At 40.5% G+C, this 13,037-nt stretch overlaps 1 protein-coding gene across 1 annotated transcript; it reads left to right on the top strand.

Moving 5' to 3' along the window:
* Nucleotides 1–6,898: 6,898 nt before the first annotated feature.
* Nucleotides 6,899–9,541, top strand: LOC102841537 (transcription factor SPT20 homolog). The gene is made up of 2 exons (XM_006835671.1): nucleotides 6,899–8,761; nucleotides 9,131–9,541. Exons 1-2 carry the CDS (start codon nucleotides 6,899–6,901, stop codon nucleotides 9,539–9,541), a joined length of 2,274 nt encoding a protein of 757 aa, XP_006835734.1.
* The last annotated feature ends 3,496 nt before the right edge of the window (nucleotides 9,542–13,037 follow it).

Raw genomic sequence — 13,037 nt, 5'->3', positions numbered from 1 at the left:
TTGACCTTGTGGTTCGCAGTCCAGTGCTGATCCTACAGTGTCCTACCAGGAGTCCTGTTATATAGCAAGGAGTGAACAACTTGGTGACCAGACAAAGATAGAGAAACACAGTCCCTGCCCTCAGTGAATTCAGAGGCAAGGCATGGAGAAATTGCAAAAGCTCAATTCAATTATAATGAAATGAGGGAATGGAGGGGCCCAGGGCTTGCAGGGTTTTTGCACAACCTTGAGAGTGAGTGCCTCCTTGGTGTGTCCTAGGCACCTCACTTGCCTCCGCTTTGTTTTAGACTTGCTCCTTTGCCATGGTAGAAAGTTAGGAAGCCGAGTGTGCAGGCTAGCAGCAGTCAGCAGAAGCCTTGGACTTCTTTATTTCAAATGACAATTGGACTCAAGCACAGGTGTATAGCCCTCAGGGTCCTGCTACAGCCTCAGCCATTTCTCATCCAACAAAATTTCTAATTAAATAAACCATAAAACAGAGTTTTCCATTCCTAAGAAGCTTCCCTACCCAAATGGAAAAAGAAGACCCCCAACAAGGTGGATTGACAAAGTAGTAGCCACAATGGGCTCAAACAAATGAACAATTGTGAGGATGGTGCAGGACTGGGCTATGAGAAGCTACCTAACAATAACAACACAACAGCAGTACTGTTACAGAACTGACTCCTTTACAGCTAATTACTGAGGCCAGAGAGGTATGAGATTCTGGTAGGGGATAGCCTGACGAGTCTGCTATGCAACTAAGTGCATTTGTTCAAGGCGGGAGAATAATTGGAAATGCTTTCACTGAGGCTCTGAGCTCATGGTTTCCCTCAATTCCTGAAATGCATACAGTTAAGATCTCATTAATTCATACATTATTTATCTTGGGCATTTGAATTTATGGGTAACAAAACATGACTTAGTTTTCCAGTTCTTCATAGTTAGCCTAAGTTTAGGCATGTGGAAAAAAAATAGACAGGTAGGAAAGTATGCTTAAAAGAAGTAAGAAACTAAACTGTTTCTAGTGCTCCAAAAGTATCCTTTGCACAAAGAAACTTGAAATGCTAGTAGAAAATCATTATTTTCTGATCATGAATGAAGATTTTATTTAACTATAATGTATATTATAATATGTAATAATCATCATTAATTGTTGTTGTTGTTGTCAGGTGCCATCGAGTCAGAACCGACTCATAGCGACCCCATGCACAGCAGAACGAAACAATGTCTGATCCTGGGCCAACCCCACCACTGCAGCCACACTTGACGCCATCAACGATGCCACCTGACTGATCCATCTTGTTGGGCGATATCAGTAATAAATGACATTCATTTTGAAATCATCTGTAATTTAGGAGATTTACCAATTTCTCTTGCATTCTTCTCATTACTGAGATTTTTCTATTAATATTTCAATATTGTTAAGTTCAGATTTCAACAGCAAGATATTCTTTTGTAAACCTATTCAAGTGACCACATCCACCAGGTGAGTGCCTGAGAAAATATACAATCATCAACGAATAAATATGATACCATAGTTTCTTGGAGAACACAGACAATTTCAGCTTACACAAAGAAACTAGTCAGAGTGCATCAAATAAGTGACTAAAATACAGAATCAGAAAATATAACACCAGATAAGGAATTTAAAAGAATGCTAATTGGGCAACTTCAACAGATTTTGAGAAAGAGCGAGAAAACTACATATGAGATCAAGGAAAATATAGACAAAACTATGTGAAAACTCAGAAAACAAACTGACAAAATAATTGAAATAGTGGGCTCTATATAAAACCCACAATTAGAAAGCCAGTCAGAAGATTAACACTAAGACTTCAGAAATAGATAATACACTGAAAGGGCAAAGAAATAGAATTGAATCAATGGAAAGCTGATTTACTGAATATTAAGAAAAATTTCTCAATATTCATATGCTAGAAGAAAAATCAGAAAAAAGAACAACAAAAAAAGAAAAAAGAACAACAAAAAAAAATCTGAAGAAAGCCTAAGATTTATATGGAACACTATCAAGAGGAATAACTTAGTTGTGATTAGAATTCCAGAAAAGAAAGATACAACCCCCTCCCCCCCCCCAAAAAAAAAACAAAACCCACAGAGGATATTGTCCAAGAGTTTTCAGAAGAAAACTTCCCTAACATCATGCAAGACAAAAAAGATAGGCATTCAAGAAGTTGAACGAACTCCAAGCAGGCTAGACCCCAAAAGAGAATCACTAAGGCATATTATAATCAAACTTTTCACAATTAAACACAAGGAAAGAATCCTGAGAGCAGCTTAGGAAAAATGAAAAGTTATCTACAAAGAACTAATAAGACTAAACTCTGATCTCTCAGCAGAAACTATGCAGGCAAGAAGACAATGTGGTGACACATATATAAGACTCTGAAACAAACAAAATGCCATTGAAGAATCATATATACAGCAATACTGTCCATCAACAAGACAGCAAAATTAGGGCATTTTTCAGACAAACAGAAATTAAAATAATTTTTAAAACCAGACCAACCTTACAAAAAATACTAGAGGGAATTCTTTGGGCAGAGAACCAGCAACAGCAAACAACCTGAGACTAACATACATGACAATTACACTTAGACTCAACCCAGATATTATGTTGTTGTTGTTAAGTGCCATCGAGTTGGTTCCAACCCATAGCAACCCTGTATAGGCTTTCTGAGGAGTGGCTGGTGAACTTGAACTGCTAACCTTGAGGTTCAAACCGACTTTGCAGTCCTGTGCATTAACCCACGGTGCCACACCAGGACTCCAATTGAGATATAGTAGTATGCAAAGTAAAACAGATCTGTAAGACTGAAAAGAGACAACCAGAGATGCAGTTGCAACAACAACAAAACAGCACTATAAAGTAAAAAGAGGGAATGATGTAGTTACAGAATTTCCAAATGAAGAGGAAATCAAATAGATCTCAAATAAATAAATAAAAATAAACCTACCTGTAACCTTAAAACTAGACCAGTCCTTACTAGCGCAACCCATACCCTTAACACTAACCCTAGTTCGAACCATAACGTTAATAATAAATGAAGTCCTGGGCCAAGCCTAGAGTCCTTGTGTAAAGCTTGTAGGTTAAGCACTCGACATCAAGTTCAGTTTGAACTGAAAGGTCAGCAGTTCAAACTTATCAGCCGCTCCTTGAAAACCCTTTACAGGGTCGCTATGAATCAGAGTCAACTCGATGGCACTTAAGAACAGACCAAGCCTAGACCTATCCATAGTCTCAACCCTAACCTTCACTCCTTACTCCTACCTACCACCGCCCCCCCCCAAAAAAAAAACACAAGAAAAAAAAAGCTTATCCAGAAACGTTGACAGAATTCAATGCAACTAAATTATCAGAAAAGTCCCTGGCTTGTGCTAATAGTTAAAACACTTGGCTGTTAACAAAAATTATCCAGGAATGCTGACAGAATTCAGTGCAACTAAATTATCAGAAAAGTCCCTGGCTTGTGCTAATAGTTAAAATACTTTGGCTGTTAACAAAACAGTGGAGGCTCAAGTCCACTCAGAGGCACCTTAGAAGAAAGACCTGCTGATCTACTTCTAAAAAACGAACGATTGAAAACTGTATGGAGTACAGTTTTACCATGATAAACATAAGGTCTTCATTAATTGGAATCAAGTCAACGGCAACTGGTTTTAGTTAATAGAAAACAATGGCCCATAAATTATCTAAGATTTCATGATAGCCTCTAAATCTATCATTAAAACCATATCTATGGTCTATAGTTATTGTTATCATTTAAAATTTATTGTCATCACCTACAATAGCTCTCATCCTATCAGACCTAAGTCACCAATATGCAATAAGACTATGGTTGGCAAAAAAAAAAGATGGAGAAAGGAGAAGACATGGGGAGGCAAGCAAGGGTTAAAGGCAACAAAGGTAAATGTTATACATTCCTGAAATAATGATCTATGGGTAGATGCTTGGATAGACACACTGAACAGGTGTAGGAGGGAGAGTGGCAGTCTATTCAAATACATATATATATATAGGTTTGACAGAAGAGATTTGGACATGGGTATTTGTTTTGCTGCAAACATATTCACAAATATGGCAGAGTATACAGGGGTCAAAGTTATGGAAATTTCTTTGACATTACCAAACCCCTTGAGAAAATGTGATGTTGGGCCTGGGATCTCAGGACTATAGTTTGGGGGGAACACCATGCTCAATTGGCATAACATAGTCCCACAAAGATAATACTCTACATCCTACTTTTGTGAGTAGCTACTGGGATCTTAGGAGCTCTGGTAGTACAGTGGTTACGAATCGGGCTGCGAACCACAAGGTCAGCAGTTCGAAACTACCAGCTGTTCCGTGGGAGAAAGATGAGGCTATCTGCTCCTGTAAAGATTTACGGCCTCGGAAACCCTGTACAGAGTTGCTATGGGTTGGAACCGACTCCAGGGCACACAACCAACCAACCACTGGGATCTTAAAACCTCATGAGTAGCCATCTAAGGTTCAACTATGGGTCTGTCCCTGTCTGAACGAAAGAAAAGTAATGAAAATTGAAGATGTTTGGAAATAATTAGTCCAATGGACCGTGGGACTCCCTGGCCCTGAGACGAGAAGAACTAGATAGTGGCCAGCCATCAGTACCAACTGCTCTGAAAGAGATCACCTTAGAAGGTCCTGGATAGAATGGGAGAAATTGTGGAACAAAACTCAAAATCTTAAACAAGACCAGGTTTACTGGTCACATAGAAACTGGTGGCACCCCAAGACTTGGTCTTCCTTCAGGTCTGGACCTGGACTCACCCTGTGTTTCAAACTTCAGCCAAACAGTAGATAGGTACACAAGGGGACAACAACACTAGTGAGGTATGCATACCATAGAATGGTCAACCATTCCAGATCAAAAGGGCCACATTCACCCAAGGACAAAGTTCAGAAAGGTTGGGAAAGAAGAAGGAATGGAAACAAGAAACACAGGGCAGGTAAGTGATGTTACACTGAGGGGATTACAGTAATAGGAAGCAAAATGCTTGATTTGTTGAGCATAAAATGGATAATTTCCTCTATAAACATTTACCCAATTCACAATAAAAAATGAAAAACAAAACCAAACAAAAAACTCAAATGCTTCCATGCCGCTTTACTATCCTGAACTGCATTCCATAGACAATATAACTTATTAAGCACAAAACTAGAGAAAAAAATATATAGGGAAATAAAAGGAAAGTTATTATGTGTAGGAATGCCATGGTATGTGCACATCAATATGAAAACGCTTAAACCCTGTATTACTGGAAGACACAATAAAGAAGTCCTATAATAATTAAGGAACTCTGGTAGCGTAGTGGTTATGAATCTGGCTGCTAACCTCAAGGTCGGCAGTTTGAAACTACCAGCGGTTCCGTGGGAAAAAGATGAGGCATTCTGCTCCCGTAAAGATTTACAGCCTCGGAAACCTTGTGCAGGGTCGCTATGAGTCGGAATCGACTCCACGGTACTTAGCAACAACAACAACAAATAATAATAATAATTAAGGAGCTCTGGCAGCGTAGTGGTTACGAATCTGGCTGCTAACCTCAAGGTCGGCAGTTTGAAACTACCAGCTGTTCCACGGGAGAAAGATGAGGCTTTCTGCTCCTGTTAATATTCACAGCCTCGGAAACCCTGTGCAGGGTCACTATGAGTCAGAACCGACTCCACGGTGCTTAACAACAACAACAATAATGCACCAGGGAGTCCTGGTGTGGCGCTGTGTGTTAATGCGCCAGACTGCAAAGTGTTGGAACTGCAAGGTTGGCGGTTCAAGCTCACCTGCTGCTCCTTGGAAACCATATACAGGGTCGCTATGGGTCGGAATCTACTTGACGGCACTAAACAACAACAACAACATAATGCGCCAGACTGCAAAGCAGTTTGAACTGCAAGGTCGGCAGTTCAAGCTCACCAGCTTCTCCTCGGAAACCCTATACAGGGTCGCTATAGGTCAGAATCGACTCGATGGCACTAAACAACAGCAACATTATGTGCCAGACTGCAAAGCAGTTTCAACGACAAAGTCAGCGGTTCAAGCTCACCAGCTACTCCTCGGAAACCCTATACAGGGTCGCTATGGGTCGGAATCGACTCAACGGCACAACAACATCAACACGCCAGCATCAGATAATAACAGTTCCATGTATGTAGAAGCTACAACAGCACACTCATTGGGATGTGCTGAATTGGTGAAAGATACCAGAAGCAGTACTGCCCATTGATGGCAAGCGATTCTCCAAACAGTGAAAAAATTCTTGTTAAAGTTCCCAAAGAAATCTCGGTCTCTGTCTCTCTCACACACACCACCACCACTAACAAATTACAGCTTTTCATGCCTTTCTCATCACTGCATTCCTCTGAAAAGTGTTGCCTATTAAAATTATACCAACTATGCATCTATTTTTTCTGTGGGTGCTTCTGCTTTTGTATGATGTATCTTTAACATTAAAGTAAAAAAAAAAAAAAAAAAAAAAGAGGCACGCCCACTCCACCATCTAAAAATGGGGGCACATTAAAGAGCAGTGAGGCCCAGTTACAGAAGGGAGGGAGGAAGTCGGGTATGCGTGCCTCGTGCGTGCATCACGTTTCATACGGAAAACGTCACACGCATCAAGCGCTATTGCCGTCGTAAAACAAAGATGGCGGCGGCAGAGGCACCATCTTGAGGCTCGGTTTCGGCGCCCAGAAAGGTACCGATTTCAGGAACTTAAAAGAATTTTGTGTAGCACTTATTTGGGGGCAGGTTTCTTGGTGTCCGTACTGATTAACGGCCACTTAAAAGGCAGAGACGCAGCCTTTCGCAGTAGTAGATGACTGAGATTAAACACCCCGCTTTACACACAGATTTTCTCTCCTTTTAGGGCCGCGTTTTATACTACAATGCAGCAGTCTTTAGAAGACGCGTTGGATAGTGAAGACGATCTCGCTGAAAGTGCCCAGCAGAGAAGTCCAAAGCAGAAATACTTTTCTAGTGGGAAAAAATCGATATTTCAAAAACTTCATGATTTATATGTGGAAGAATTCGAAAAAGAACCTACGAGTGTACAGGAATTAAAAAGAAATGTGAACTTGTTAGAGAAGCTTGTTTTGCGAGAGCGCTTGTCACGTTTAGTGGTCAAGCTATATCCTAGCGGTGGCGGCTATACTCTGATGTTCAAGGGAGGAGATGGTTCAGAATCTGAAGCCATTCGGTTGTCTTATGAAAAAAGAGAATTGCTTGAGTACTTGGATGCAGAAGAGTTACCTCCTGTTTTGATTGATTTCCTGGAAAAATCTCAGATGAATATTTTTTACTCTGGATGTGTCATTGCAGAAGTTCGTGACTATGGGCAGTGTGGTAATATGCAAGCACCTAGCTACCAAAGTAGACATGTTCTTTTACGTCCAACAGCGCAGACTTTAATCTCTGATGTGGATAGAATAGCAAGTAATTACCCCAAATGGACTCAGGAAGACAAACTTCAGCTTGAGAGCCAACTGATCTTAGCTACAGCTGAACCCCTATGTCTTGATCCTTCTGTAGCAGTAGCCTGCACTGAAAACAGACTGCTTTATAACAAGCAAAAGATGAACACTCATCCAAGGAAACAGTGCTTCGATACATATTCGACGTCCTCTCAGAGCGAGCAGCCAGAGCTGTTTCATTGTCCACTGTCACCACAGCTGGAATCATTCACTGCTTGTCTAGAAACTGAAAAAAGAAAAGTAAGTGAGCAAAACGACCTGGAAATTTCTAAAGCAGGGGATTGTGTGGACATGTGGGAACAAAATCCCTGTAATCTGGCCATGCCTTCTGAAGTGAACATGGAGAAATATGCAAAGGTAGATAAGCCTGATGCTTTACAACTAAATGTCTGGGCAGGTTATGAAGTAAACGATAATGACTTATTTGGCTGCAAACCTGGTAATCAGTATCAGAAAACAACGCTCAGTCTCATGCAGTCACTTGATGACCCACTTTTCTCAGGGACAATGCAGCCTACCAAAGAAGACGAGGAAAGTGATAGGGAGAGGTCTCCATTCTTCTTCACCACAGATGATGATCCAGATTTGATCATGAACAAATCACCAAAGTCAGCTGCTGAGAGCACAGTCAGTCAGTACCAACACTTGGTCCCGAAAGAAGCCAGATGTCTAGCCAGGAAGTCACACAGCTCCAGTGGCTCAGCCAGTCTGAGTCAGCTTTCTCCAAGGGCAGAAACAGAACAACCCCAGAGAATGTTGTTTCAGTCTTCACTATGGAGGACTCAACCCATCGCGCTTCCTTCAAGCTCAGGAAGTAGTTCCGCAGTTAACTATCCTGTTCCACAACAGGCAAGTGACTTTCTTAAAGCTGCAACTCCTGGGCCTGCCTCTAAGCCACCAGTTCCTTTTCAAAAGCCATTTGCCAATTTTAATCGAGTTATCATACTTTCTTCAGCAGCCCTATCACCTGCCAGCTCATCACAACATACCACGACCAAACCAGTCATGTCAAACTCTATCAATGCCAGGAACTCTGTTCGTGTAGCACAGGCTTCAGCGAGTGATTCAAACCCTGTACTGGACTGTAGCTCTGATGCCAAAACTCCTGCAGAAATCTGTCAGGGTGTCTGCCCATCCTTGGGAGTACCAGCTGTAGTGCCAAGTGGAGTACCAGCTCAAGCACTTACATTAAAAAATACTTCAGCTAACAGGCCTTTAACTGTACTCCAGCTTCCAGGTTGTCAATTCATTTTTCTCTCACAGCAGCAGCAGCAGCAGCCACAACAACAACAACAGCAGCAGCTACAACAACAACAACAACAGCAGCAGCTACAACAACAACAACAGCAGCAGCAGCTACCACAACAACAACAGCAGCAGCAGCTACAACAACAACAACAACAGCAGCAGCTACAACAACAACAACAGCAGCAGCAGCTACAACAACAACAACAGCAGCAGCCACAACAACAACAGCAGCAGCAGCTACAACAACAACAACAACAGCAGCAGCAGCCACAACAACAGCAGCAGCTACAACAACAACAACACTTTCAGTTTACTCTATGTCAACCACTTCAGCATCCCCCAAATCATCCTCAACAGCTGAGAGGACAGGATTTTGCAAAAGGTTCCACCAGTCTGTGTCATCTCCCTCAGTTTACTCCACAGCAACCAGCTCAGCGTTTTATAATTCATCAACAGCCAAGAGCACCAGGCTCTGCACAAAGTTCAACCAGTCCCACCCAGGTTCTACCTGCTCCGCAAAGTGTTCTTATTAAGCTTGTGGAATTACAAAATTTAGCACAGACCCCAAGAGCCGTGTTGCCTCACCCTGTCTCTGCCACAGACACACGTGAGCAGAGCCAGCCTCAGCTGAGAGTCCCTGCTACCAGTCCCCAGCAACAGCCACCGATACAACCATTGAATATCTCACGGCGTCCAGTGGCTACTGCCGAGGCATCCACGCAGACGGATTGGCCTTATTCTCACAGGCGTCTACACCGCCACAAGAAAGATAAAAGGAAGATAAGTAAAAGAAAAACTCCACGGTCCTGAATCTTCTAATCTTATGCTGTTTTTCCCCCTCTTGAATCACACATGAGCATTCAATCAGTAGAATTCTCAGTGTATACCTCATGTTTATTTGTTTGTTAACAAAACATTGCTAGATGTCCTAACTTAATACAGAAGCACAACCAAAAAATGGGATTTAAAGTAAAAAATCCTTTGAACCAGGGTTGGTTTGCCTAAGCTATTACGGTTTCAAAATAGTTTCACTGTTCAAAATATGTATGGAAGTCACCTTAAAATTACCAGAAGCTCTTCCAAAAGATTGTGATGTTTGCTTACAGTGTACCAAATATCAGTACAGTTTCTATAAATTCATTTTGAAAATAGTATTTTATTTTCAAATCTGCAGAGAAATGATGCTGGTTGCTCTTAGATTGAGGTACTTCAGAGAGCTCCAGTTATGTGGCATGCCTTGGGGCAGGCATGCTAGTGTGACAGCTCTCCCCTTTAAAAAGTCCCAACTGCGTTCATTACATCCTGCAGAGCCCAGCACTTCTGTTCCCCACTGGCCTTGAAAAGGCCCTTCCAGGACATCTGGTCTTCTTGCTCTTTATAAAATTGACTACACTGTATGGAACTCTAGCTTGTTTGCAAACAGGTAAACTCCTTAACATTGGAAAATCACTTTTGTTTGTTTGCTTTTAAGCTATTGGTGACCTTGTTAGATTCCTAAGTGCAACCCCTCTTGTTTCTTTTTGTTCCCTTTTTGGATTCATCACTTGTTCAGCAGTCCCCACTCCCTCACCTCTTCTCTCTTGTTTCAAAGGGATTCCAAGATCCCTGAACATTCTGTGCCAATTGCATGTTTTTCTATTAGAAGTTTGAAGGGCAAGCATCTACATAAAATACGGTTTTTATAAGGAATATGTCTCTAATTTGCTCTAAAGAAAACAGGAATTTGGTTTGGCACAAACGAGATTGGTGAAGAGAGAGAGAATTGATAATTATTCTTACTTGATTAACCTAGCTATACTAATGTGCTACCCATCCTATTAAAGAAAGATTTCACCAAAAGTCAAGCACACATATCAAATTTGCTGGCTGAGTGACACTGAGCCCATTCAAGCTGTATATAGCTGATCCAAGAACCCTTGGGAGTGTTGGCTCTACTTTGGAAAAATTAAACCATGCAATGACCAGTTCCAAAGAAGAGTTTACACTTGGCCTTAGGAACCAACCAGAGACCTGAACTAAGGCTCTCTCCATATTCATGTACTTCCTTCTTTTTGCTCTAGATCTAGATAGACTCTTCAAGTTCTACACAAAAACACGCTTAGCACTTCTCCTCCAGTGATGTGGCTTTCCCTTCCCAGGCGAGCAAATAAATTCAGCTTTGTTTTAGGTTACCACTGGTAATCTTTGTTTCCTCCTGCTACCCTAATCAATTATCTCAGTATTGAGGACTAAAGATACCATCCTTGAAATAAAATTCCAGACTCTGTATTTATTCAAACAACTGCATAGGAAGGGTTTCCCATGCACCTTATACTGTGTTAGGCCTTCAGTTGGAGGGGAGAATATAGACACCAAAGCAAAGTCAAATGGTTCTTCAGAGTGTAGATCTGATCCAGACCTCATCTAACTATCCCTCAGCAATTTAGCCTAGATTTGTAGCATGGTAAAGTCTTGATAGAAGGATGACTGTTATGTGATCAAATATGAGTACACAACAGAGAGGATGGGAAATATCATAAGGGTTAAGAGGGTAGTGGCTTATAACCATGCCACAGTGAGAGATCAAGACACAGACCAAGGAGGTGATAGAAGTAAGGTTCCTTAGTACCATATGCAATGTTAATTACCATTTGCCATGTAAGGTTACATATGCATCATTTCAAGGGATTAGGATGTAGACATCTTGACGGAAAGATATTGCTTACAACCATATCTTTATTTAAAAAAATTTTTTTAAAGGACAAATAAGATGGTTTTCTCACTGTAGCTGTGTAAAAGATAAAACAATCACCCATAAACTAACAATTCAGAAATCATATTGTTGTTAAAATGTTGACATACTATTGTTGTTGTTTTTTCTATGTACTGTAGTAGCTAATTTTTAACTTGACATTATAATGACATGTCTCCATATCCATAACATTTCTAAAGAGTTCATGGCAAAAGCCTAATAAAATTGTGAGTTTCTTTTAAACTATACTTTGACTTTTACTGTTTGAAGTGATCTTGATGAAAAATAATATAATAAAACACATTCATCATCACCAAAGAAACATAGACTTGTTTATTGATACTTCTTTTTGTGTCAAGTGTTTTTGGGGGTTTTCTTTTTCAATGATATACATGATAATTCTCTACTTACAAGAAGAGTTATTGAACCAGCCTTACTATTTGTTTGTATTGTATTTGTACTCTTTTCTTGGCTATCAACATAACACCAATTTAAAATGATTTAACATCTGTTTTTCAAAATGTAGACATTTGAGTGTAAAACCTAAAATTCTGGAACTTTTTGTACTTTGAAAGTATCTGGCTTGTTAGTCCTTTGGGGGCAAGGTCATTCTGTCCTTCACACTGCTTTAATAAGCCTATGACAGTTTTCAAACAACCATAAATATTAAGGGACTCTTAAGAAAAATGTTATGTTGTTAAGTGCTGTCGAGTTGGTTCTGACTCATAGCGGCCCTGTATCGGGTTCCCTGGGAGCAGTTGGTGGGTTTGAACTGACGACCTTGTAGTTCACAGCACAAATTTAATTTTATATAATGACTGGAAAATACAGTAACCTAATGTAAACCATTCTTTATATGTTCTGTGTAGAGGAATTCATGTCTACTCCAAATATCCCTTCATGTTTTATACAATTGAAACTTTCCTGAATCTGCAACTCAAAAATATTACCACTGGAGAAGGAAAGTCAGCCATTTCACATACCAACAACAACAATAGAAAACCTTATGGGGCAGGTCTACTGTCTTATATGGTGGCTATGAATCAGAATCAAGTTGATGAGAAACAGTAACAATCTATATGAGGGACTTCAACAAGTTTGTAGGAAAATGGAATTAAAAGGTAACGGAATTTTTCCATGAACATTTCAAGTTCCCTCCTATATCCATTTGAATGGTCAAGTTCTTGACCATTACACACCTTTCCCTGGGAGCAGATTACTCACCAAGCAAAGTAATCTTGGGCTTATTTACTAATCTGTGGTGAAACCCATGTGCTCCCGCCCATACTTGTTATTATTGTGTACTCTGTTCTTGCCAGCGATTGCAAACTTGAAAGGAGGCTTTGATTCTGTAGGAAGGTGCTGTGGGGTTGAAAGAGATACACATATCAGCCACACCTAGAAGCAAATTTTTTTTTAATGTTTTATTGTGAATTATATGCTAGTTTACATGGAAGAACATTAGTTTTACATTCATTCTATTGTATATCATTTCATTGCCATGGTTCCAATCCCCTCCATGCATCATCAACCTGCCTGCTACACTACCTCCCTGCAAGCCTGTCCCCTACATTA

This window comes from Chrysochloris asiatica, unplaced genomic scaffold, assembly GCF_000296735.1.
Source record: "Chrysochloris asiatica unplaced genomic scaffold, ChrAsi1.0 scaffold00018, whole genome shotgun sequence".
NCBI lineage: Eukaryota > Metazoa > Chordata > Mammalia > Afrosoricida > Chrysochloridae > Chrysochloris > Chrysochloris asiatica.
This window is presented reverse-complemented; position numbering and strand designations above follow the sequence as displayed.

Bases quoted from the DNA above. Each gene is read 5' to 3' on its own strand.
- LOC102841537 (XM_006835671.1), top strand. From the start codon at position 6,899: ATGCAGCAGTCTTTAGAAGACGCGTTGGATAGTGAAGACGATCTCGCT. The intron at 8,762-9,130 runs CCACAACAACAA...ACCAGTCTGTGT, and splicing joins CACAGCAGCAGCAGCAGCAG to CATCTCCCTCAGTTTACTCC.